Raw genomic sequence first — 23,496 nt, 5'->3', positions numbered from 1 at the left:
GATTGGCAAATTGGGGTTCTGTGTGTGGGAAGCGGGGAGCCATTAAAGGTTTCCGAGGTGGAGGAGCGGCCTCTAACCCAGAGGAGCGTGGCTGGCGGCCGGTGGTGCGGCCGGTGGTGCTGGCAGCGCCGCCCCTCACCCCCGCGCCACCTCAGGCCCCTCAGGCTGCGGCTCTTTCTGCGTGGCGGGCCCTGGAGCGCGCCCGTCGGGTGCGAGCCATGAGCTGATCGGTGCTGAAAGGCCCCGCCAGCCGCAGGGTTGAAAAGCAATCCAGTCGGGCTTGGGGTGGGGCTCCCCGGGAGAGGACGTGAGCCAGGGTCAGCGCGCCGGGAGGAAAGAGGGGGTCGCCCTTTCCTGGTGGAGAAGCGTCCAGCTGCCGCCTCCCCCCAGGATGCCCCCCTGCGAGGGGCCCCAGAGGCCCGGCCTGGCACCTCCAAGACCTGTTGTTGTCGCCCAGCCTCACGCGGAGCCGTGAACGCTGGGTGTCCCTGCCACCGCCTCTGGGGACCAGTGGGGACCGTCCCTGCTGGCCGGCGCGGTCCGGACTCCGGGTGAGATCCGTCGCCGACGCGATCCGCGTGAGGCAGCCGCCGCCTGTGGCCCCAGTGAGCCCCCCGCCCCCGTGTCAGCCCCAGCGTGGCTGTTCCGGGCCCGAGGCCTCCCGCGGGGGGCGGGGGGGGGGAGGAGAGCCACGGAGGGCGCCCTGTGCCGCCGGGCCCGGCCTTCACCCGCGCAGCCCGTGGCCCTGGGTTTGGCCTTTAGCGGTCGGCTCTCAGCTGCCGTCCCGCGCGGCGGCCCTCCCGTGGGGCTTCCCCGCCCCGCCTGCCGTCCGCCCGCCGCGGGGACCGGTTGGCACGCAGCGCAGGCTGCTGAGGTGCGCCTCGCTCCCCAGTGGTCCCCGCGGGTCGCTGGTCCGGGGAGGTTCCCAGCACGTGCCCGCCGGCAGCGGGGCTGGAGGCGCCTTCTCGGGCCGGCTGCGTGGGCCTGGGCCGCGTGCTTCCCGCGGGGCAGGCATGCGGGCTCGCTGGTCCCCGCCACCCCAGGCGGCTGCCGGGCTCCCGTTGTTGCCTCCGAGCCGCGGAGAGGCCAGCTGTCCACGGGCGGCCGGCGCCTCTGGACTTGAGGTGTTCTTCAGCCCTCTGGCCCACGGAAAGGCCAGGGCATCATTTTGAGAGAAAGGGGTGTTGACACGGAGTTGGGGGAGCCCTCCAGCTGGCGGGGGCGCCACCACCTGGCAGAGCCATTGGTGACGGGGGGGGGGCAGATGTGGGTCCTGGCGCCCCAAGGCCCTGTGCCCTGCACCCCCCTCCTGCAGTGTGTCTTTGGCTCTCGCTCCCCGGCGGGCCCCTCCGCGGTGACTGCCAAGCCGCGGCTTCCTCTCCCGGTCATTCCCGGCGTGGCGCCTGCGGGCGGGGCACCCTGGCCTGCCTGCCCCTGCGGCTCGCCTGGGCCCGGGCTGGCGCACGTGCTGCTGCTGGCAGATGGGGTGCGCCTTCCGCTGGCGCGCGGACCCCACTCTCCGTGAGCCAGGTGCTGGGGGTCCCCGCGGGGACCCGGCTCCTCGTCCCTCTTGCGGCTCTTCAGGCCCCGTCGGGCCTCCGCGCCGCTGTGCTGGCCCTTCCCTCAGCCTCCAGGCGCCGGCGGTGATGGGTTCTGGTGGGTTCCGGCCCATGCCCGGCCCTGTGGGGCGCGGTCTCCCCCCTGGTTTCTCTGCCCGCCCCCGTGGGCCCGGCTCCCGGGCTCTCGGCTGCCCTGGGCCTCGTGGCGCTCGCACGGCCCCACCGCCACCGTGGAGGCGCCGCCGTTGGCTGCCGGGTCTGGAGGAGCCTCAGACCCCCCGGGCTCGGCCTGCCCTCGTCGGTGCCGGTGCCCAGTGGATGCCTGGCAGGGCCCCCTCCACCTGCGCCCGCCGCCCACCTCCCCCACCCCTCCCCGTCCAGCCCTGCCCAGGCGGCTGGTCCTGCCTCCCCCACCCCCGCCACCCTGCATCGCCTGTGCGGCCTCCCCGACAGCAGAGGGGCTCCCGTCGCCTCGCTGCACTCGCTCTCCGTGCTCGCTGCCTCCCGACCCCCCCCCCCCGCCCCCGCTCAGCCGTGACCGCGCCCCTTTCCTGCTCTGGACCCTCGGAGCCCAGCGCGCCCCGTGCCGCCCCCACTTTCTTTCTGCCTTCTCTTCCCACTCACGGCACCGGCGCTATATCTGGGTGACAGATGCCGGGCTCCCGTCCCACCCCCTCCCGTGCGCTGGGGCTCCTGTCCCCACTTCCCTCCTGTCCCCACCCCTCCCGCACGCGGGGGCTCCCATCCCACCCCCCACCCCGGTGCCCTGGGGCTCCCGTCCCACCCCCTCCCGTGCGCTGGCCTCGCGACCTGGCTTGTGTGCACCCGAGGCCCCAGGCGCGTCAGGGCGGCCCAGTGTGGCTGCCTCGTCTGTGGGGCCTGGTGCTGGGTCCTTGTCGTCTTCCACCTGGCGCGCTCGCCCCGGAGCCAGTGCCAGGGGCATCGCCGTCCCCATGGGCTCGCCCGGCGGGTGGCGACCTGCTCCTGTGGCCTGGCGGTTGTGTGCCTCAGCTGGGCCGGCCTGCCCTGCTCACGCCATCTCCCTGGTGCAGATAACATCCCCGAGGACCTCCGGGACCCCTTCTACGTGGACCAGTATGAGCAGGAGCACATCAAGCCGCCGGTCATCAAGCTGCTGCTGTCCGGGGAGCTGTACTGCCGCGTCTGCAGCCTCATCCTGAAGGGGGACCAGGCGGCTGCCCTGCAGGGCCACCAGTCCGTCATCCAGGCCCTGTCCCGGAAGGGCATCTACGTGATGGAGAGCGACGATACCCCCGTCACGGACCCCGACCTCAGCCAGGCGCCCATCAAGATGGTGAGTGCGCCCTGCCCTGCGGCAGGCTGCTCTCCGGGCACCGGCCCAGGGCGTCGGGAGTGCGGACGTGGGCTGGGTCCAACGACGCGGCGCCTGGCCTGCTCTGCCCTCGAGCAGGGCCGGGAGGTGTCGGCAAGGATGCCGAGGTTGTGCTGGTGGCCTGCGAGCCCCCCTCGGCGTGGCCCGTTGTGCTCTGTGGCCTGCAGGCCCTTCCCTCGTCTCTGGGCCGGCTCTGGCCCAAGCCCTTCGGCGCCCCCCTCGGGCTGTTCGCTGGCTCTGGGGCTCGTGTAGGGTGGGGGCTGGGCGCTCCTGGGGCTCCAGTGAGTGGGCGCGAGGTGCAGACCTGTGGGTGTGCTTGGCCTTGGGCTATCTGTGTCCCTTCCTTTCCCACTGCTGCGGGGGGCACCCCCAGAATCTCAGGGTCACAGAAGGAGGAGGTAGAGGCCTCCCTGTTAGCACTGGGTCAGGGTCACCTCAGCTGGGATGACGGCAGTGGCGGAGCCTGTGGGGGCGCGTTGGCCATGCTGACCAGACTCCGTCCGCAGAGCGCCCACATGGCGATGGTGGACGCCCTCATGATGGCCTACACCGTGGAGATGATCAGCATCGAGAAGGTGGTGGCCAGCGTCAAGCGCTTCTCCACCTTCAGCGCCTCCAAGGAGCTCCCCTATGACCTGGAGGACGCCATGGTGTTCTGGGTCAACAAGGTGGGTCTGGGCCCGCCTGCGGCCGTGGTGCTCTGGGTCAGCGAGGTGGGGGGGCCTACCCGATGGGTTGAGCCGGCCCGCGGGCCTCAGGGGGCCTGACGCCAAGGGGGAAGTGCTCGATGCCGTGCGGTGTGTGGAGACGGCTCTTCTAGGTGGCGTGTGACCGTGTGTGGGGTTACCTCGGCAAGACCTTGTTGCTAAGCCTCCTCGTTTGCAAAAAAGGAGCTCAGTTCAGGAGACGTTGCTCAAGCGGCATAGGAAGCCGGGCACGCAGCGGCTCCAGGCGACCCTGTACTCGCAGGCAGGACTCCATACCCTCGCGGCGCGCGCCTGCGTCCTCAGGGGCGGAGGAGGGGAGGCTGCGGGGTGGGGCGGGCTGGACCAGTCAGGGGCCTCCTCGGGGCTCACCCTGTGGTGTGTGGTGCCTCCAGGTGCAGTGTGCGAGCGCCCATCTCCACCTGCAGCCGGGTGGGGGCGCCCAGGACCCGGGGACCTCGGGTCCGGCGCCCAGCTGCCCGCCCCCGGGGCCGTTCTTGCCTGCACTCCTCGGTGTGGCTCCTCCGGGCAGCGTGGCTTCCGACACCCCGCGTCTCCAGGCACTGCTGAGTGGGGGTGCAGCGCAGGAGCCCCTCGCCCGCACGGTTTCCCTGAAGGATTTTCCACCTGGTTTCCTGCTCTGACTTCCGGGGGCTGGAGGGTGACTGGCCCGGGGCCAGGGTGCGCTTCTGTCTGAGTCCTCAGGTTCTGTCCCGGGTGGGGTCCTGCCCCTGCGGCCTGCAGTGCCTCCTGCAGGTGCTTCTGCCGGCTGGATCGCCGCCGGGGCCTGCCTTCCTGGGAAAGGCTCTGTCTTGCTTCCACTGCCGGGCCCGGCGGCAGCCTGGCTCTGGGCTGCTTTCTCCGTCTCGTGGGGCCTGCTGGCCAGTGGCCGGCCAGCCTGCCCTCCTCTCCCGCCCGGCATCCTCCTGGGGCTCCGCGCCCGTTCCCTTCAGTGTCTGCATCATCACACGCGCCACGTGAGCCCGTAGGCCTCTTTCCCTCAAGGCCGCTGGCCGCCTCAGGCGGGTGGGTACCTGGGGTGGCCTCCCGGGCACGCCACGAGTCTGGTTCCGGATTTACCTGCTCTTTCCCTGGGCTCTGAGCACTCCCGAGGCTCCTCGGGCCACAGGGGACGCCTGTGGGCTGCTCTGCTGTGCGGGGTCAGGCCTGGGGCCTCCCTCCGGGGGTTTGGCCTCAAGGGCGCATTTCTCTGGGGTGCTGTTCTGTAGCCCGTTACCTTCTTCCAGCTGAGTTGACGTTTCTGGGGAGAGCTCAGTGGCCGGCAGTCGTGTGGCTGATAGGGGCGTGCGGGCCTGTCGGGCTGGAGCCCCGTCAACGGTGCTCTCTGCGGTCAGCGCCGCAGCCCAGTCAGGCAGGCTCTGGACGGGCACTTCAGCCAGACCTTCTTGGGGCTGACTTTGCTGGTGGGGGGCAGGCCTGGTTAGGGAGCAGGCCTGTGGAGGGCGCAGTCCTGGCGAGGCCTCTGAGGCGGCCATGTGGGTGCTTGGACGCTCAGAGCGTGTCCTGGCGCGGTGGCCGACCGTGGTCTCGCATGTAATCCCGGCTGTGGGGGCCAGGCGTGTCTCGTGGGTGGTCGGAACACACAGGCCTGCTTCTGGGAGTCTCTGAGGAGGGGGCGCCCCGGGGCCAGGAGAGACGGCACCCACGCGGCGCCGGGGGAGCTGCCTTCCTAACGCACTTTTCTCCCGCTTCAGGTAAATCTAAAGATGAGAGAGATCACAGAGAAGGAAGCTAAGTTAAAACAGCAGTTGTGGGAAAGCCCCGCTCACCAAAAGGTAAAGGGCAAATCGAACCTCCCCGCGGTGCACCGAGTCAGCCCTGCCCGGCTCTGAGCCGCCGCGTCCGTGTCTGCTGCCCGGCTGCTCTGTGTGTTGTACTCACCGAAGAGCGTGAGCTGCGGGCCCCGGGCGGCGGGCCCGCGTGTCTGGGGCGCGCGTGGCGGCAGGTGGGGTGGCCTGTGCTGACCTGGAGTTGAGTGGGAGGCAGGGGGAGCTTGGTGCGAGGGGCCGTCCCCAGGAGTTGGCTTTCAGCAGCCACGTGAGGACGAGGCCCCGCTGCGGCCCGCGCGTCCCGGCCCGTGGGGACATGGGGGCGAAGGGCACGTGTGATGGGACGATGCGTCCAGCAGGGCTCTTCCTGCCCTCGTCTGGGGCTCCCTTCCCTTCAGCAAGCCGTGTCCGGGGACCCCGTCCCGATGCCTGGCCCGGCGAGGCGCCTTCCCGCTCGGGCTCGGGGGCTCTGTGTGCCGTGGGCCCCACCCTGCCCGCGCCGCCTGGTCCTCCGGCCGGCGGCCCCCCGTCCTCAGGCTTCCTCCGGGGCACGGAGGCCCCTGCCCCTTCCCGGGTCGTGGCTGCCGCCGCCTGGGGCGCCCCGCCCGCAGAGGCGAGCGCTGGGAGGGTCTGGCTTCTTGGGACCCCTCCGCGCACACGCTGTGTGGACGCGGCGGTGCGTGTCCGCCGGACCTGCCGTGCTGACTCCTCTCCTGCTTCCTTCCCTCGCTTCCGGGCAGTCTCCCTCCAAGTGGTACTGGAAGTTAGTGCCTGTAAGTGCGTGCGCCGGCCACCCTGCGCCCTCACCGCCCCTGGCACGTGCTCGCTCCCGTCCCCGCGCCCTCGGCCTGCCTGCCGGCCGCTCGCTCCTCCACGCGCGACAACCTGGCTCTGGCCGCGCAGCCCCGGGCGCCCCCTTCCCTGGCCACGCACGGCTGCGCCCTACCCCGTGGATGAGCCACAGGCGGGTCCCGTGGCCCCCTCCCGACGCCCACTGCTGTGTGAGGAGAGCGTCCGTGTGAGGGGCGGGTCCGTACCACCCTCTGCCTCACGCCTCCTGCCGTGAGCCCCCCTCTCGGGTGGTGACGCGGAAGCGTCGCCTGAGGACAGACTCGGGTGCAGGGTGGCCGGCCCCTGCGTGGCCCTGTGGGGAAGCGTCAGCCTTGGCGCGTCTCCCGGGCAGGCCGGAGGCCGCGGTCTGGCTCCAGGTCAGCCGCACACACCGGGGGCCGCCAGCGCCAGAGCCAGCTTGTCGCGCCCATCCCGCCACCTCATCCTGGCCCCGCGCCCCCAGCCGGTCTCTGGGGCACGCACTGGGCCAGGGCTCCCCGGGACGTGCCTGTCAGCAGTCGCTGGCTGAGCTGGCCAAGGGCCCTGCCCTGTCACGGGGAGGGCACAGGGCACATGTCTCCTTTGCCGTCTGGCTCGGGCACGCAGAGACCTGCGAGGGCGGGCTTAGCGACCGAGCGAGGCCGGGGGAGCAGCGGCCCATGACGCCCAGCCTCGGGAGAGGCGGACTTGGGACGCTGGCGGGAGCGCCTGTCCCCAGCCTGCCTGGAGCCTCCCCGCCCGGCACAGGCAGGAGTGGTCCTGGTGGGCCGGCCTGAGCGGAGGCTCAGAGGCTCCCCACCCTCGGCCTAGAGACTGGCGCCTGGACTGGGAGGACGGTCAGCCCCGGCCGGCGTCCAGGCGCTCAGCGTCTGCCGCAGCAGCTGCCCCGTGCTTCCCGCATGCCGCAGCGTCCCCGTGCTCGTGTCTGTGTGGCCTGGCCGCGCCGCCTGGGCCTGTGCATGCCGCCTGCAGCCGCCGGCGCCTCCCATGCCCGTCTGAGGAGTGAGGGGCGTTCTGTGCTGGACACCGGCCGCCCACCTGTGGCCGCCAGAGGTGCTGCGTCGGGGGGTCCTCTCCGCTCACTCTTAGCCGTCTGCAGCCGTCCGCCTCGGTGCGCTCGCTCCCAGCAGCCTGGCTCCTGGACGCCTCCGCGTCCCGGTGGTGCTGCGAGCTTGCTGCAGCACTGACCTTCTGCACTACTGACCTCCGTACCTGTGTCCGCGCTGCCCGCGTGGGTCCGTTCGGAGATCTGCTGCACTTGGGAGGGCCCAGGCCCTGCCCTCCTCGCGGCCTGTGCTTGGGACATGGGCAGGTGCTGCAGACCAGCCCTCGTCCAGCTCAGCCCTGGAGCTTCTTACGCCGCCTCTTCACACTCTCACACTTCTGGCCACGGTTGATGGCCGCATAGTGGACATGGCGGCCCCTCAGGCCTACCATGTGCCTAGCAGCCACGGGTTGGCTTGTTTCTCCCTGTGGGGGGCTGCCTCTCTCCCCTTCCTTGTGCCAGTAGAGTGGGGAGGCCTGGGATCCCTGCAGCTGAGCGCTGTTCCCAGGGTACCTGTGAGTGCCAGCATCCTTGGTCTTCACCTACACGTGCCAGACGTGTGTGCGGGTGCTCGGAGCTTTTCCGCGCGGCTGCCGTTGCTCACAACTGTCCGGCGGGCAGGAGCCAGCCTGGGTGACAGCCTGCCGGTGCCACCACACGTGAGGGTTCAGAGGCCTCTTCTTGTCTCCCAGGTGCGCTACCGCCGGGAGCACCTGTCTGCCCGGCAGCCGCCCCACTTCCCGCTGCTGGAGGACCTCATGCGGGACGGCAGCGATGGGGCCGCGCTCCTGGCCGTGGTCCACTACTACTGCCCGGAGCAGATGAAGCTGGACGGTGAGTGCAACACGGCGCAGAGGCCTCAATCTCTGGGTATTGGCAGGGGAGGGTGCTAGGGCGGGAGTGGGCACTCGGCCTGCAGAGGCCCGATGAGGAGGCTGGACGGCAAGTGTCTGGGGGACACGATCACGCAGCGGTGACTTAGCTGCAGCGATGAGGCCCCGGGCTGCAGCTGATGGGGCCTCCAGAGCGGGCTTGGGGTGTGGAAACCACCTGGGCATGCCCCACTCCTGCCCTCAGCCCTTAGCGGCTCCTTTGCATTTGGTGTGGCGGCCTGGTGCCCAGGTCCCGAACTCACGGCCCAAGGCTGGAGCTGCCGGGTCTGGGGGCCGCCACAGAGCCCCACCGAGTGTGCTGCAGAGCCACCGCTCAGGCACATGGGCCAGCAGGTGGCGCTGCACCAGAAGCCCACCTGGTGGGCGCTCCCTTGGCACTCCTGGGCTTGGCGTGGGGTGGGACAGGGCTGACTGGGCCCGGGGGAGCAGCCGGGTGTGTGGGCGCAGTTGTGGGCTTGGCCCACAGGCACGGAGGCCTGGGTTGTGTGGGCGCCCACTGGGGAGGCCGAGGTAGACGTGCAAGCCTAGTGAGGACGGGGCCAGGGCCTTGGGGCTTTGCAGGGTGGGGCAAAGGCCTCACCCCAAGGTGGGCACCAATGGCCCCAGAGGCTGTGGAGGACCCACCTCCCAGGGCTGGCACCACGAGGCCATGACAGGCAGGGCCGGAGCACATGCGGCGCGGTGGGGGCACGAGAGGGGCTGGGAGACCAGGCATGGCCCCTGCTCGGCGGTCTTTTGCGCCCCCAGCCTCTGTCTGTCTGCATCCTCTGCGTCCCGCTGTCTGCTTCTTGGCCTCCCAGTCATGGGCCGGGTCAGCACCTCCTTTCGTCGTGTCCAGCCTCCTCGCCTGTCCTGGGGCTGGAGGCGGGAAGCACTGGGGTAGGGTGTCGTGGGTTGCGGGCACTCGGGCCCCGGTGGCTGGCCGGTACGGCTCTGGAGGCTGTGGCGCCAGCGTGGACACACCCCAGCCGGGAGGGCGAGCAGCCCGTGGCTTCTGGGGATGCTGGTGGGCAGGGGGTGGGGAGGGGGACCGAGCAGAGCAGGTGCTGGCAGCAGGTGCAGATAAGCCCCCTGAAGCTGGGAGCCCCGGCCGGAGCCCCAGAGGCCTGGGGCCAGAGACACGCTTTAAGTGACTCACAGCAGACGCGTAGCTTGTCCCGCTTCCCGTGTGTGCCCTGCCAGGGCGGGGACTCTGTGGCTCTGTCCACGGGCATCTCCCGCCTCCGGAGCACTGGGGCAGGCTGGGGTCCGCAGGTGCTGCTCTGGGCAGGGCGAGCATGGTAGCGTGGCCACACACTAGGCTGGGCGGGCGAGGCTTGGGCCTCCAGTGCCTCTGGCGTGGCCAGAGGGTGGTGCTGGGGCCTCCTGCCTCTTCCTCCAGCCGGTGCCTGCCCAGGTCAGGGGACCTGGCCACAGATTCCCCTGGGGTGATCAGGTGCTCTGGACCCTGAGCAGCAGCCCTCCCACCCCTCCAGGAACCGTGAGCAGGAGAGCGATGGCGGCCCAGCCAGAGAAACAGGTCGGTCCGTTCCCAGGGCCTCAGGAGGCACTGGAGGGGACGAGCAGGTCTGCGGAGCAGCGGTGCCTCCCCACCCCTCAGGGGATGCTGAGCCTGGCACTGTGGCCTCAGGCCTGGAGGGCCGGGGGAGACGCCCCCCCCCCACCCCCGCGACCATGAGACTGGCACCCCCGCTCCTGGCTGCACGGAGCTGACGTGCCCCGCTCGCAGCAGGGAAGGTCGCTTTCTGCAGAAGCCGGCCAGGTTCACCGTCCTCCGTGAGACGGGGCTCCTTGCCCTGCTGCACGCTCAACTCCCGGCACCCTCCTGAGATTGGGCAGCCCCCAGGAGGCCGAGAAGCCAGGACAGTGTGCAGGTGTGGGGGGCGGGCGCGCTGGGGCGGGCGAGGACGGGATGTCCGCTGAGAGAGCCCCTCGGCAGAGACCCAGGGTCAAAGCGCCCACGGCAAGGCGGGGCCAGCGCCTGGGAACAGAGCACCGGGCGTTGACACCTGAGAACTTCCCGAGCCCTCCGGGACGGGACACAAGCCCCAGGGGCGACGCCCGCCTCTGCCAGCGGTGGGTCCGCGGGGACAGGCGAGGGAGGAGGTCCTCTCCGCCTGCTCCCCACCAGGCTCTGGTTCCGGCTGGCACCCCTGGGCTCAGTGGCTGCGACCACACAGCCGCCGGTGCTTGGAGCCGCTTCCCACCTGCCCTCCCACCCTCCGCCGGTCTGAGTTGGCAGCCTGACGAGGACAGGCCGTCACAGGACGTCCCGTGCCGCCGCCTCGAGAGCTTCCTTTCTATATTTAAATGGCGCTTGTGACACGTCGCACTCGGCCCTGCTGCGCCCGCGGGCCCGGAGGCGGCGGCCCGTAACCGGCCGGTCTGTCCACAGACATCTGCTTGAAGGAGGCCATGTCCACGGCCGAGCGCCTGTGCAACATCCGGCTGCTGCGGGAGTTCTCAGACGAGTACCTGAACAGGTGCTTCTACCTCGCCTTGGAAGACGTGCTGTACGCCCCCCTCGTCCTGAAGGTAACAGGGTGCGGCCAGCCCCCCTGCTCGCCGCCCCGCGGGGTCAGCCCCTCACCTGCGCCCTCGGTTTCCTTTCCTCGTAGCCGAACATCATGGTTTTCATTGCCGAGCTGTTCTGGTGGTTTGAGAACATCAAGCCAGATTTTGTCCAACCCAGGGATGTCCAGGAGCTGAAAGACGGTGAGTGCGCCCCCCGGCCTCCCGGCAGCACACAGCCCGTCCAGGCCTGGCCGGTGTCCGGCTGCAGCTCTGCCAGGGCGGCTCCCCCACTCCAGGCCACCCGTCCTGTGGTCAGCGTCTGGGACCAGCAGGTGTCACTTGGAGGGCCGGCCCCCCCAGTGGGTCTGTGGCCCTCTCCCGCCTTCCCTGCGCAGGGTGGGTCCCGGCCAGCAGGCACGGCTTGGGGGCCCCTGGTGCCCCTGTGTGCTCTGCCGGCCTTTAGCTGGGCCTGAGGGCAGGCGGCGGTACTGCTGAGCAGAGTTGGCCTCTGGGGCCCACAGAGCGGCCTGGTCTCCTGCAGCAGAGGCTTCCCTGTGTCCCAGCCCCGGAGGGCGCCCTCTGCCGCCGAGTCCCGGGAGCTCGGGGACTGGAGGCCAGGACGCGGCAGTGCCCAGCACGCGCACCAGCCCCTCCCCGCCCTCGTCGCTGGCTCTCAGAGAAGCCTGGGTGTGGGCCGCCTCCTGTCTGCAGCTGCCTGTTGCCCTTCACGCTCTCGCAGCCGCTGCGTCCCCTGCCATCACCCTGTGCCCGGCCTGCGTGGGCTTCGCTGCCCTGCTACTGTGTCCTGTGGCCAGCTGGTCAGCGAGGGGCCAGCTCTGGCACTTGCTGTCCCCAGTGCCTCCCGTCACAGACCAGTGCAGGGAAGGGCCGCCTCGCAGATAGGCCTCTCCTTGTCTAAACCTGCCCCACGGGCTGCACCTGGGGCCCACGACCAGACCTGCCTGCAGCTGAGGCCCTGCCTCCTGGGGGGACGTCCCCTTGTTTGCCTCGAGATCCCTTGACAGTCCCAGCCTGGCTCAGGCGGGGCCCGTGTGAGCCTTGGGGCTCGTGCGGTGTAGACTGTCTCTGGTGGGGTGTGTTTGTGCTTCTTGAAATCATTTTTTGGGGGAAGTTTCGTTCTGGGTGAATGTGGTGTTATTCGTGCCGGGGAACGCCCTTTTTTTGTGAAGACGCCGCTTGGTGACGTGTAAACGCTCACACGCTGCGCCGCCGCCCTTCCTGCAGCTAAAGTCGCGCCGCACCCGAGGGGTAGCCGGCCTCCCGTGCCCATCTCCAACGCCACCAAGCGCAGCTTCCTGGGGGTGCCCGCTGCGCCGAGCCCTACCGACGTGCCGTCCCCCGCCCCGCTGCAGCCCGATGGGGGGCCCCGGCACCCCCTGCACCCCGAGGAGCCTGAGCATCTGTGAGTCAGGGGCGGGCGGCCAGGGGCAGAGGAGCAGGAGCGCGTGTCTTAAAACGGGTTTTCGTTGTCTGGGCCTGCTCCAGGTGGCCGTCTCGGGGTTGGTGGCTCCCAGAATTTGGGGAGAGGAGGAAGGAGCTCTCCCCGGGGTGGGGGCGGGGAGCCCCACGCTCTGGCAGGCACAGGCATGTGAGCCAGGCCAGCTCCGCCCGCATGCGCCAGCTGCTGTGAGCCGGGGGCGTCGGGCGGGACCCTCGCTCCAGTTTGACGCTGAGGGGCGCGCAGACACAGGGTGGTGCTGAGGGATGCGTCCACAGGAGGCAGTGAGATCTGGGCAGTGCCCAGCAGGGGCCGGCATGTCCCGGGCTCGAGCTGACGGGGAGGCCAGCGCGGGCTGGCTGAGGGCGTGGGAGCCGGTGCCTGCCCTCTGCCTGCAGACCAGCTGTGTGGGGACGTGCAGGTCGGGGCGTGCCCCCCACTGCCATGACAGTGCCCCTCAGCCTTAACGCAGGAGCACCTGCCCGGCACCTCCCACTTTGGGCCACCAGCACCAGCCTGACCGCTCCCACGCGGGGCTGGACGCTGGGCTCATTGCCTTGTTGCATGGTCCTCTCTCTCCCGGGCCGGCCCAGGGCTCCTGGCGCCCTGCCCTCACGCCGCGCTCCTGCCCGGCTGCCTTCCCTCCCACCTGGCCTCTGTCGGTGTCCTTTGCCCCCTCGGGGCTGGCTCTGGGAGCCCCTGGCTCTGGGTCCCCGAGGCCTGCGGTGCGAGTGGCCGCCCCGCGAGCTGTCTGTGGGGTCTCCCCACGGCTGGACTGCGCAGCACCAGCCAGTAGGATGCTCTGCTGTCTGTAGGCCCGGCGAGGTGCTGACCACACCGCCAAGGCCTGGCGCAGGCGGGGGCAGCTCTGGAGGTCGGACTGCTGCTGCCGGCACTGCTCGTGCATCTGGCTGTGGGCTGACGGGTCAGCGTGTGCCCAGTGGCAGGTTGGGGATGCTTTGGGCACGTTTGATGTTCTTTGTGCCGGCTCCCAAGGCCTCCATGGACCTCGCGTGGCGGGTGTGGGGCCACAGGGGCCTCTGGTTTCCTCTGTGTCTGCTTCTGGCCTCGGAGGTGGTGACTGAGCTCTCCCTCTCTCTTGCGTGCAGCGGGAAAGCGGCGTCTGCCTTCAGCGCCTCGCACCCCTTGCTCCCGCTGCGGCAGAAGCAGCAGAAGGTGGTGCAGGCGGAGGAGCCCCCAGGTGAGATGGCCCTGCCCTTGCGTGGCCCTGAGGCCCTTCCGAGCCCGGCCTGGCTGCGCGGGCACTGGGCGGGATGAGAGTGCGGGGGTTTCGACCTCCCGGCTCGCAGGCGAGAGCGGCCTGGGAAGTTGTGGGTGAGGTGCCGCTGGCTGTGGCATCTCCACGCTCAGCTCTGGCTGACACCCCAGAGCTGTTCGCTGCTCCTCCCTGCGGGCCGTGTCACACCAGCCACGTGCTGAGCCCCCCGCTCCCACTGCAGACCAGCGGCTCCGCTCCAGCTCCTTGACCCGCGTCGACGGCCAGCCTCGAGGGGCCGTGGCTGCGTGGCCAGAGAAGAGGGGCAGGTGAGTGTCGGTCTCGGTGTCCCCGGCCTGCCCTCCCCACGCCCTTCACAGCAGCGCAGCACAGCCTGGGGGGCGTGTCTCCCGTGGGCTGGGAGCTCGGGCGGGGGGAGGCCTCACGTTGGGCAGTGAGCGGCTCTGCCGTGGGGACTGGAGCCACTTTCACGCAGTGAGTTTCTGGCTGCAACTTTTAATTAGTTTTTAAAAAGTTTCAGCTTGGACTCTGGCCTGGTGGTGGTCACAAATCAAATGACTTTGGGGACCCAAGTGACTTACAGGGACCATAAGGGGGCCCTGGGCCCATGGTATCTGGGCCTGCTTGCCCGAGGCCCTCCTGGCCCTCCTACCCGGGCTGTGTCCTCCCGTTCCCCTGTGCGGGCAGGCGGGTCCCGTGAGCTGCGCCCCAGCGGGCCTCTCCCGTGTCGCAGGCCCGTGTCTCAGCCGGCGCCGTTTGCCCTCCATCACGCCGCCAGCTGCGACATGGACCCCGGCTCTGGCGACAGCGTCAGCTTGGCCCGCTCCATCAGCAAGGACAGCCTGGCATCCAGCGTCGTGACTCTGACCCCTCAGAACCAGCCGCATCCCCCGGCCCAGAAGGTCGACGGCCGGAGCCTCCTGAACAACGTGGACATCGAGGACGAGGACGAGGAGCTGGTGGCATTCGTCGGGGCAGACGGGTCACCCCCTAGTGGTGACCCGGGCCTGGCACCAGGGGCCAGGGTGCCCCCGAGGCTGGCCGACACTCTCGACAGGAAGCCTGACAGTTTCTTTCTGGAGCCACTGATGCCAGCCGTGCTGCGGCCGGCCAAGGAGAAGCAGGCCGTCTCCAAGGAGGACGAGCGCGGGGAGGGGAGGCCGAGGGGCTTCGCGTCCAGGAGGCCCAGCGAGGGCCCCCAGTCGCTGGTGCGGAAGCGGGTGCCCAGCAGCCAGGGCAGCCGCGACCCCAGCAGGACTTGCGCCCCTGTCGGCGGTGCGGAGCCGCCCGTGGTCTCCAGCCCCACGCCTGCCGCGGTGGGGGATGCCTGCCTGGGGCCTCTGGCCGGCGGTGGTTCCGACCCGCTGTCTCAGGGACCGTCTGCTGACGGCTTCTTTCTGCACGTCGCCGGGACCGGTGAGGATGCGGGGGGCCAGTTCCAGGGAGGCTGCGTCAGGAGCCCCCGCCCCCGCGACCTGGGGCCCTGGGCCGGCCTGCAGCTGTGCCCCACAGCGGAGGAGGTGGGCATTGAGGAGGTGGGGCCCGGCCTCACGGGAGAGGACCACGCCGCAGTGGTCGCCCGGTACCTGGGCGAGGAGGAGTCAGCCAAGCTGCAGGAGGACATGAAGGTGAGGGAGCATGAGGACAAGGACGACGCCAGCGGCCGCTCCAGCCCCTGCCTGAGCTCGCTCTCCCAGGTCAGCAGCATCTCCATGGCCAGCGGCAGCGTGAAGATGACCAGCTTCGCGGAGAGGAAGCTGCAGCGGCTCAACAGCTGCGAGACTAAGTCCAGCAGCAGCAGCTCCCAGAAGACCACGCCCGACGCCTCGGAAAGCTGCCCTGCCCCCCTGACCACGTGGAAGCAGCGGCGGGAGCAGAGCCCGGGCCGGCAGGGCAGGGAGCACGCCAGCCTGCTGGCCTCGGAGCTGGCGCAGCTGCACATGCAGCTGGAGGAGAAGCGGCGCGCCATCGAGGCGCAGAAGAAGAAGGTGGAGGCGCTGTCTGCCCGGCAGCGGCTGCAGCTGGGGAAGGCGGCCTTCTTGCACGTGGTCAAGAAGGGGCGGGCCGACGTGGTCCCCCAGCCGCTCCGGCCTGAGCACCTGGCCCGGGAGTACTCCCAGCACAACGGGGAGGACCGGGAGGGGCCCCTGTCCAAGATGGAGGGCTTTCTCGTCAAGGAGGAGGGGCGGGCAGCCCTGGGGGAGGCCGAGCCTGGGGACCGGGAGGGCCCGGCCCTGGGGCAGCAGCACAGGCCGAGAGACCCCAGCCTGCACGAGCTGGAGAAGAGCAAAGCGCTGTCAGCGGTGCTGCTGGAGGACGGTGTGGGCGAGGGCCTGGGCGTGGGCGAGTGCGACCTGTCCATCGAGAAGCTGAACGAGACCATCAGCACGCTGCAGCAGGCCATCCTGCGTATCTCCCAGCAGCAGGAGCAGCTGCTCATGACGTCCCCCTCGGGCCCCGTGCCTGGCCCCAAGGGCGGCCCCCAGGACCAGAGAGCCAAGGCACCCGCTCACTTTGCTGAGCCGCTGTCCCCCACGGGGGTGACTGGTCCCCGCAAGGCCCCACGCCCGGCTCAGGGCAGGAATTCCCGGTCGGGCAGGCCGGCCGAGCTGAAGGTCCCCAAGGACAGGCAGCAGGGCTCCCCCCGCAGCAAGACCCCGACCCCCAGTATTGAGGGCTCCCCCCATGGGCGGCCTCTGCTCCCTGGCACCCACCCTCGCACACCCTCCGAGCTGGGCGGCGGGCCGGCCCCTGGGGATGACCCCCCCGAGAAGCGCTTCCTGGAGAGCTGCAGGCTCCGCGACGAGAACAACCAGCGGGCGCCGCCCCCCAGCAGGGACACCAACATCCTGTCTGAGCAGGCAGGCCTCAGGGATGTGCTGGGTGGTGGCCAGAGCGAGGTGGGGATGGAGGGCGCCCCCACGGACGGGCCCCCGAGGAGCAAGGCCAGCCTCATCGAAGTGGACCTCTCGGACCTGAAGGCCCCGGACGAGGATGTGGGGCCTGGGGGCCGGGACAGCGTGGCGGAGCTGGCGAGCGAGGGCGAGCAGAAGCCGGGCGTTGGCTTCTTCTTCAAGGTAGGCCCACACTATGGCTGCCGGGGTGCTGCCGGGCCTGCCCACAGCGCTGGCGCCCCTGGGGGACCCCCACCCCATCCTGCTCCACGTGAGGACACCAGATCATGGCGCCTCCTGCCCCCTCCCAGTGGCCCCTGCCCAGCCCCACGGCATCTGGGTGGAGAGAGAGACTCGAAGACAGACTGTGTCTTCTGGGGGTACGGGGACGCCTCATTTCCTTCAGAGGGTCCAGGGCAGACGCGAGAAGATGGTCACTCGGGGGGGCGAGGGCATCGTTGGGGGCACGCGGACAGGAGGGGCTGGGGGGAGCCATCTGTACTTCAGTTTCCATAGGGACACGTTTACCCGTGGGTTACAAGCACGTCCGATGGCGGTGCGGGCCTTGGAGGGCGCCGCGCCCCGTAACGGCTCCTTCCATCTGCTTTGTAGGACGAGCAGAAAGCAGAAGACGAGCTGGCCAAGAAGCGGGCGGCCTTCCTGCTCAAGCAGCAGCGCAAGGCCGAGGAGGCCCGCCTGCGCAAGCAGCAGCTGGAGGCGGAGGTGGAGCTCAAGAGGGACGAGGCCCGGTACGTGGCACTGCCCCCATGGGGACGGCCGGCACTGCCCATGTCTGTGCTGGGCTCTGCCCACGCCCTGGGCGGGCGCCTCCCCGCAACCCCGGCACCTGTGGGGCCACGGGCCGAGGCGCTGACCTGCCGCCATCGCAGGCGCAAGGCGGAGGAAGACCGGATCCGGAAGGAGGAGGAGAAGGCGCGGCGGGAGCTCATCAAGCAGGAGTACCTGCGCCGGAAGCAGCAGCAGATCCTGGAGGAGCAGGGGCTGGGGAAGCCCAAGGCCAAGCCCAGGAAGCCGCGCCCCAAGTCCGTGCACCGGGAGGAGTCCTGCAGCGACTCGGGCACCAAGTGCTCCTCCACCCGTGAGCACCGCCCGTGCCCTGGCAGCTGTGGGCTGGCCTGGGCAGCACCGGCCCTGTCTAACGGCGGGCTCTGGGGTTGTTCCCTGGGGGTCCTGTGTCCCCATGGCGGGGCGGGAGGAGGCAGAGGCCGCGCCGTGGAGGCCCCAGCTGAGGCGCACACGCCTGACAGGCTCCTCTTGCCTTGCAGCTGATAACCTGAGCCGTGCCCAGTCTGGCTCCAGCCTGTCCTTGGCCTCCGCGGGTACCACAGAGCCCGAGAGCGTCCACTCGGGGGGCACGCCTTCCCAGCGGTGAGGAGCGGGCGCTTGTGGGGAGGACGGGCCTTTCAGGTTAAGAGCCGGGATAAAGCGGGTTCACACCCAGCCCTCTTGCTGCTGGTGGGGGCCCCACTGCTGTGTCCAGCCCGTGCCCGCGGGACCAGAGAGCTGCTCCCGGGGGCTCCTCGTCTGGGCCGCCCTAGTGTGGGCTGTGGCAGGCAGGCCTCGCCGGTCTGTCCCCACCCGGGGCCGAGGCTGTCCTGTGGGGAGCAGGCCCCACGCCCCCGCACCGCTGGCGCCTGTTCTGTGTGGGTCCTGCTGGCCGTGGCCAGTGGGGTCCAGGCCGCCTGCGTGCCCATCCACCGCCTGCGTGCCCATCCACCACCCGCCTCTGCCGCGCAGGGTGGAGTCCCTGGAGGCCCTGCCTGCGCTGAGCCGCAACCCCAGCAGGAGCACCGACCGGGACTGGGAGACGGCATCCGCCGCGTCCTCGCTCGCCTCGGTGGCCGAGTACACAGGTGACGGCTCTCTCGAGGCCGCAGGCGCGTGTCCGCGTGGGGGGACGTGCGCCTGCGCGCCCAGCCCCGGGGCCCGGGGTCTCTTGACTGGGTTTTCATAGCTGGTCGCCGGCCCGCCCGCAGGCCCCCGGCTCTTCAAGGAGCCCAGCAGCAAGTCCAACAAGCCCATCATCCACAACGCCATCGCCCACTGCTGCCTGGCCGGGAAGGTGAACGAGCCCCACAAGAACTCCATCCTGGAGGCAGGTGGCAGCGCGGGCGGGCGGGGCGCAGGTTGGGCTGGGGCGGTGGGCTGCCGCGGGGAGCGGGGAGGAGATGGAGCCCGCAGTAGCTGAGGGCAGTGTGCCCACGCGGAGGGGACAGCAGGGCCGGGCAGGCCGGGCTTGGCAGGGGCTGAGGGTCGGCGCGAGGGGGGCCAGGGGCCAGGAAGGTCTGGGCAGTGCCGGTGGTCTAGCTTTGGTCACTTGGAGGGGGTGGGATGGTGGCCTCTGTGGTAGGGGACTGGTGGCAGCTGGGCGTGAGCGAAGGTTGGGACGGCAGCCTCACCACACTCTGGGGGGCGCTGGGGACGGGGGCGGCTGCCGGCGGCATCTGAGCGAGAGGCGAGGTCCGGCTGCGAGGGGCAGGGCTTCCAGCTCTCGGCCGCACTGATGCGGCTGCTCCGTCTGGCCGCGGGTGGAGAGCTGCCTGGTCCCCCCAGAGCCAGGTCACCAGGGCAGGCAGTGGCCCCTTTTGCCGGCCTCCTGGCTGGGGGTCACGCGCACTCAGGGCGAGGGGAAGGGGCGGGTGGGTGTCGGGTCTGCAGGGCCAGAGTCTGTCCCTGGCTGGTCAGGAGGGGCTTCGCGAAGGGTCGAAGCACAGCTCTGGATGCGGGACGGGGAAGGCTTGGACTGGGGAAGGAGGTGCGCCCGGGGGGAGCCGGGCGTGACAAGGGGGGGGCCCGTGAATTTGAGCTGGGGGGGGGGAACGGCGCATGGGAGCCCCTATCCCAGAGCGGGGCAGGCGGCTGGGCTCCATGCGAGGCTGGTGTCGGCTGAGCCGGGTGGAGATGAGGGGGAGGAAGGCCTTGGAGGAGCTGGGGCCCAGGGCCGAGCTGCAGGCGCGGGAGCGGGGTTGTCTGAGGAGGGGCGCGGGCCCGGAAAGGCTTCTGCATGGCGGGGCGGGCCCTGGTGTCGCGGGCCAGGTCTGGGGAGGAGGGCGGTACCAGCGTGCCCACCCGGGCCATCTGCCCTGGGTCCGGGGCCCCTCCCCAGGAGGGGACCTTTTAAAGCCCACGTGGGGCTCAGTGCCACAGGCGGGACCTGGGGCGGTGGCCACGGGGACAGGCAGAGACCAGCGCCTGGGCTCTTGTTGGGTGCTGGTCACGTAGTGGCCCCGTGGCGGTGGCCCCTGGTGTGGGGACAGCGGAGCCAGGTGCTTGGGCTGACGCAGCAGCAGCCGTGCCCCCGCTGTCACGCGGGCCCTGCAGCCCGGGCTGCCCAGGCCGGTGTCCTGCCCGGGCTCCGCGCTGTCCACGTGACCTTTTAAAGCAAACGTGCTTGCGCCTGCTCGAGGGCCAGGAGCAGCATGCGCTTACACTCGCAAGACAACCAGGGGATGGCCGCGGGAGCGGTGTCACTTCTGCCCTTACGGCGTCTTCCCTGCCCGGAGAAGCAGCTGGGGCCTCGGCCTGCACGGCCCACCCCGGGAGAGCTGCGGGCCAGAGAGTGGGGCGGTGTTCGCCACTCGAGGGGCCCTGCCGTGAAGCCGCCGCCAGCCCTGGCCGCCCTCCTTGCTCGGGGAGGCGGCCCCAGGCCCAGCCGCGCCAGCTCCCGCTGCCGGGTGCTGAGTCTGCCCATCTGGTGGGCGTGACGCCGTCCCTGGGCCCCCGATGGGCATTTAGCTGCTGTGTCACGCCGGCACGTGGTTTCGCTGAGCTTTACCAGCTCTTCCCCTAGCACCTCGGGGCCTCTCGGGTGCCCGGTGGCACCTGAAGCTCCACAGCCCCGGGGACCAGCCACACCGGCCAGTCCTCTCCTCGGTGGGTGGTGCTGGCCGCAGCACCTGGCAGGTGGCAGCTGGCATGGCGGCCGCCGCGCCCCTCACCCGCCCCTCTGCCGCCCGTGCAGGAGCTGGAGCGCTGCGACGCCAACCACTACATCATCCTGTTCCGGGACGCCGGCTGCCAGTTCCGCGCCCTCTACTGCTACTACCCCGACGCGGAGGAGATCCACAAGCTGACGGGCACCGGGCCCAGGAGCATCACCAAGAAGATGATGGACAAGCTGTACAAGTACAGCTCGGACCGGAAGCAGTTCAGCCTGATCCCCGCCAAGACCATGTCCGTCAGCGTGGACGCGCTGACCATTCACAACCACCTGTGGCAGCCCAAGCGGCCCGCGGTGCCAAAGAAGACCCAGACTCGCAAGTGACCCTCCGTATTTATTACTCACCCACTTGGTACGAAGCGCGAGACGCAGCCTTGGTCAGAGGCACAGACCACGGCACTCGGGCCCGCCGCGGCCCCCCGCTCTGGGGCGAGACCTCTGACCGGGGCCCCTCTTACTTGAAGCTCTCCTCAGTGTAAGCCCCGCACGGCCGCCGCGCCTGCGCCCAGACCCGCCCCCGCCGGGCGCGCGTGTCCGCGGGCGCTGTCACGTGGGAGTCTGTTTCGTGTGCGGAACTGTGTATTTATTGATTGTGTCTACTGCCAACATTCACACTCGACTGAGATTTCTGAAGAAGTGATAGTTCCTTTGCTGCTCTGAAAACGTTTACTGAAAACGAGAGTTCGCCGAAAGCACTGAAGCCTGCGCTCCGTCTCTGCCGGGGTGACGTTGGCAGCCGCGACGCCGCCTCCGTGGCTGCGGGGACGGTGAGCACCTGCGGGCGTCGAGTTCGGGCCGCTGATGAGTGTCCGCTTCAATGAAGATGGATTTTGGTGAAGCAGAACCTGTTTTCACCGAGTGTGTTTCTCCGAGCGGCACAGCCCTGCGTGGGCAGGTGCGTGTGGCCGCTGGGACCCCCCGCGTAGGGCCTCTGCCTCGCCTGTGGGACACCACCGCATGCGCTCGGGCCGCGGCAGGATCCCGAGTGGGGCAGCGGCGGCCCTCCCAGTGGGCGCCTGGCCGCGCTCCACCCCCGGCCGACTGCACCCGCGTTTCCTCGAGGCGTCACTGGGCAGCCTCAGACTGCAGGAGAACCGCAGACTGGCACAGGAGACACTGGGGGAGCGTCCTGCCCTGGCGAGGGGTGCGGGCGGTGCTGAGGGTGCGGCCGGGCCCCGTGCTGGACGCGTGGCCGGTATGCCTGCGGCGGCTGCCCTGCCTCCGTCACGCGTGCTGTTCCTCACTGTATGTTTGATGTCGTCATATTTATTTTAAGAAAGCACTAAAATGTAATAAAGTAACTGACTAATTTGCTTTATAGGAACCGCCTGTGTGAGGGCGTCCTGGCCCATCTTGTCAGTTGGTGTCGCCCCAGCCTGGCCTTTGAGGGGCTTCGCGCTGTTTGGTGAACGGCCAGCCCTTGCGGTGGCGGGCGGGGCATCTGCGCTGCCTCCTGCCCTGGAACCGCGCAGCTACTTGTCTGCCATGGGGCGCCCTTGGGGGGAGTGGACTGGACTGGACGGCGGCGGTGTTAAGGGTGATTTGGAGGTAGTGCTGGCAGAGCTGGAAAACTGCCTCAACTCCGGGTCTTCTCGCTGTGTGGCCTGCACTGCTGGGGTGGCTGTGCCTCTACTGGGCTTTGGGCCAAGTCCCTGTCCTTGTGGTGGCCCGTGGAGGCCCTTCCTCAGGGCGGGACACAGGGCTCTCCTGAGGCGAGGTCTTGGCCCCTCGGCCTGGGTGCTGGTGGCCGTCTGTTTCTCGGTTTGTGGGATCGTCTCTGGACGTCTGCCGTCCACGTGCGGGCCACCTCTGGCCGTGCCTGTCTGCCCAGACAGGGCCTCGCTGCAAACACAGTGCCCCAGGGTGGGCTTTGTGTGGGCTCCTGGGTGGCGGGCTGGGCCCCAGGAGGGTGTTGAGGTCAGCGAGGCGGGGGCAGTCGGCCATGTCCAGGGACAACAGGGCCACCCTCTTGCTTGAGCCCCACGGGCAGCTGAAAGGCAGAGCGGTTTGGACTCCCTGCCGGGCACGCGGGTTCCTCGAGGCTGCGCTGTCCGGTAGCACAGCGGGGTCAGCCCGGCATGTCGGCGCCTGGGCCCTGGCCACCTGCCCCGCAGCCCCGGGGTCTCGCTGGTCTCCCGGCGGCGGCCGTCGCGTGGCCGGGCAGCGAGGGAGGCGCAGGGTCAAGCAGCCGCGCCGCAGCCCCCTCGCCCGCGCCAGGTGCCCCGCGCCGTGTCCGCCGGCCGGGCAGAGGCCGCGGGGCGTGGACGCGCGCCCGCCGGTGCTGTCCGGCCCGCCGGCCCGGCTCGCCACGAGGCTGGGGCTCCGCGGAGGCGGGAGACGCCGGGAGGCGCCGGCCGGGCAGGTGGCAGGGGACCCGCAGGGCTGGCGGGGCTCGCGGGCCCCCGCAGGGGCGGCCTCGCCCTACCCCCCCCACCCCCCCCCTCCGCGCCTCGAAGCCCGGGCGGGGGCTGCGGGGCTTCCGCGCGGGAGGCGGCGCGGGCGACGCTCGGCGCCCGGGCCGGCCCTCCGGCTTCCCGCGCGCACAGCCGCGCACGCGCACGCAAGGCACGCACACAGCCGCGCGCGCGCACGCATGGCACGCACGCTCCTGGTGGCCCCGGCAGACTCCCGCGCGGGGTGGGGCCGCCCCTGTGGGCTCAGCCCCGGGGCGCCCCCGAAGAGGCGTGACGCCCGGTGGTTCCCGCCGGCCCCGCCCGACGACGCCCACGGCGAGGCTCGAGCTTGCGCCGGCCCGGCCCGGCGGGGCGCACTGGACCGGGCCCGGAGCGCGGGCTCTGACCGGCCGTCCCGTCCGCCGGCCGCGAGGCCTGAGGCGCGCGGAGGCCTGAGGCGCGCGGAGGCCTGAGGCGCGCCCGCCCTGCCCTCCTGCCCGCCCCGGGGCCTCAGCGCAGCTCCCGGGCCGCGGCCTCCCGGGGCCCTGCCCGGCCCAGCGGCCACCCCGCGGGGCACAGCGGCGGCTCCTCCGGGCCGGCTCTGGGGTCCGGCGGGTCAGGAGGGGCCGAGCTGGGGGTGCGTCGGGGCGCCCGCCCTCCCCGCCCGGGGCGCCTCCGCGCACGGCCCCGCTGCGCCAGGCGCCGCCCAGGCCCCGGCCCCGCCGCAGCAGCGCGGGAGCAGCGCGGGCGCATCGTCCCTTTCCTGGGCGCGGGCCGGGGCCGCCTCCCCGCCCGCCCGACGCCCGGCGGGACCCGCCCTTGCTGCTCCCTCGGAGGGGCTCCCCGCGCTCCGGCGGTCCGG

General features: G+C 70.8%; 1 protein-coding gene across 1 annotated transcript in view; it reads left to right on the top strand.

Moving 5' to 3' along the window:
* CAMSAP1 (calmodulin regulated spectrin associated protein 1) overlaps positions 1-21,660 on the top strand; it is a 29,279-nt gene extending 7,619 nt beyond the window's left edge. The window contains exons 3-19 of the mRNA XM_037495453.2: positions 2,612-2,874; positions 3,420-3,581; positions 5,333-5,413; positions 6,148-6,180; positions 7,976-8,117; positions 10,572-10,711; positions 10,795-10,891; positions 11,936-12,113; positions 13,259-13,350; positions 13,610-13,694; positions 14,120-16,463; positions 16,893-17,029; positions 17,171-17,379; positions 17,567-17,669; positions 18,039-18,154; positions 18,278-18,396; positions 20,263-21,660. Coding sequence (XP_037351350.1) covers positions 2,612-2,874; positions 3,420-3,581; positions 5,333-5,413; positions 6,148-6,180; positions 7,976-8,117; positions 10,572-10,711; positions 10,795-10,891; positions 11,936-12,113; positions 13,259-13,350; positions 13,610-13,694; positions 14,120-16,463; positions 16,893-17,029; positions 17,171-17,379; positions 17,567-17,669; positions 18,039-18,154; positions 18,278-18,396; positions 20,263-20,565 — 4,604 coding nt within the window. The 3' untranslated portion in view covers positions 20,566-21,660. The remainder of the gene's footprint in view (positions 1-2,611; positions 2,875-3,419; positions 3,582-5,332; positions 5,414-6,147; positions 6,181-7,975; positions 8,118-10,571; positions 10,712-10,794; positions 10,892-11,935; positions 12,114-13,258; positions 13,351-13,609; positions 13,695-14,119; positions 16,464-16,892; positions 17,030-17,170; positions 17,380-17,566; positions 17,670-18,038; positions 18,155-18,277; positions 18,397-20,262) is intronic.
* Positions 21,661-23,496: the final 1,836 nt, after the last annotated feature.

This window comes from Talpa occidentalis, unplaced genomic scaffold, assembly GCF_014898055.3.
Source record: "Talpa occidentalis isolate TD23 unplaced genomic scaffold, MPIMG_talOcc4v2.1 talOcc4.7, whole genome shotgun sequence".
In the NCBI taxonomy this organism is placed as follows: domain Eukaryota; kingdom Metazoa; phylum Chordata; class Mammalia; order Eulipotyphla; family Talpidae; genus Talpa; species Talpa occidentalis.
The sequence above is the reverse complement of the archived record's forward strand: the minus strand, read 5'-3'. Positions and strand labels throughout refer to the sequence as shown.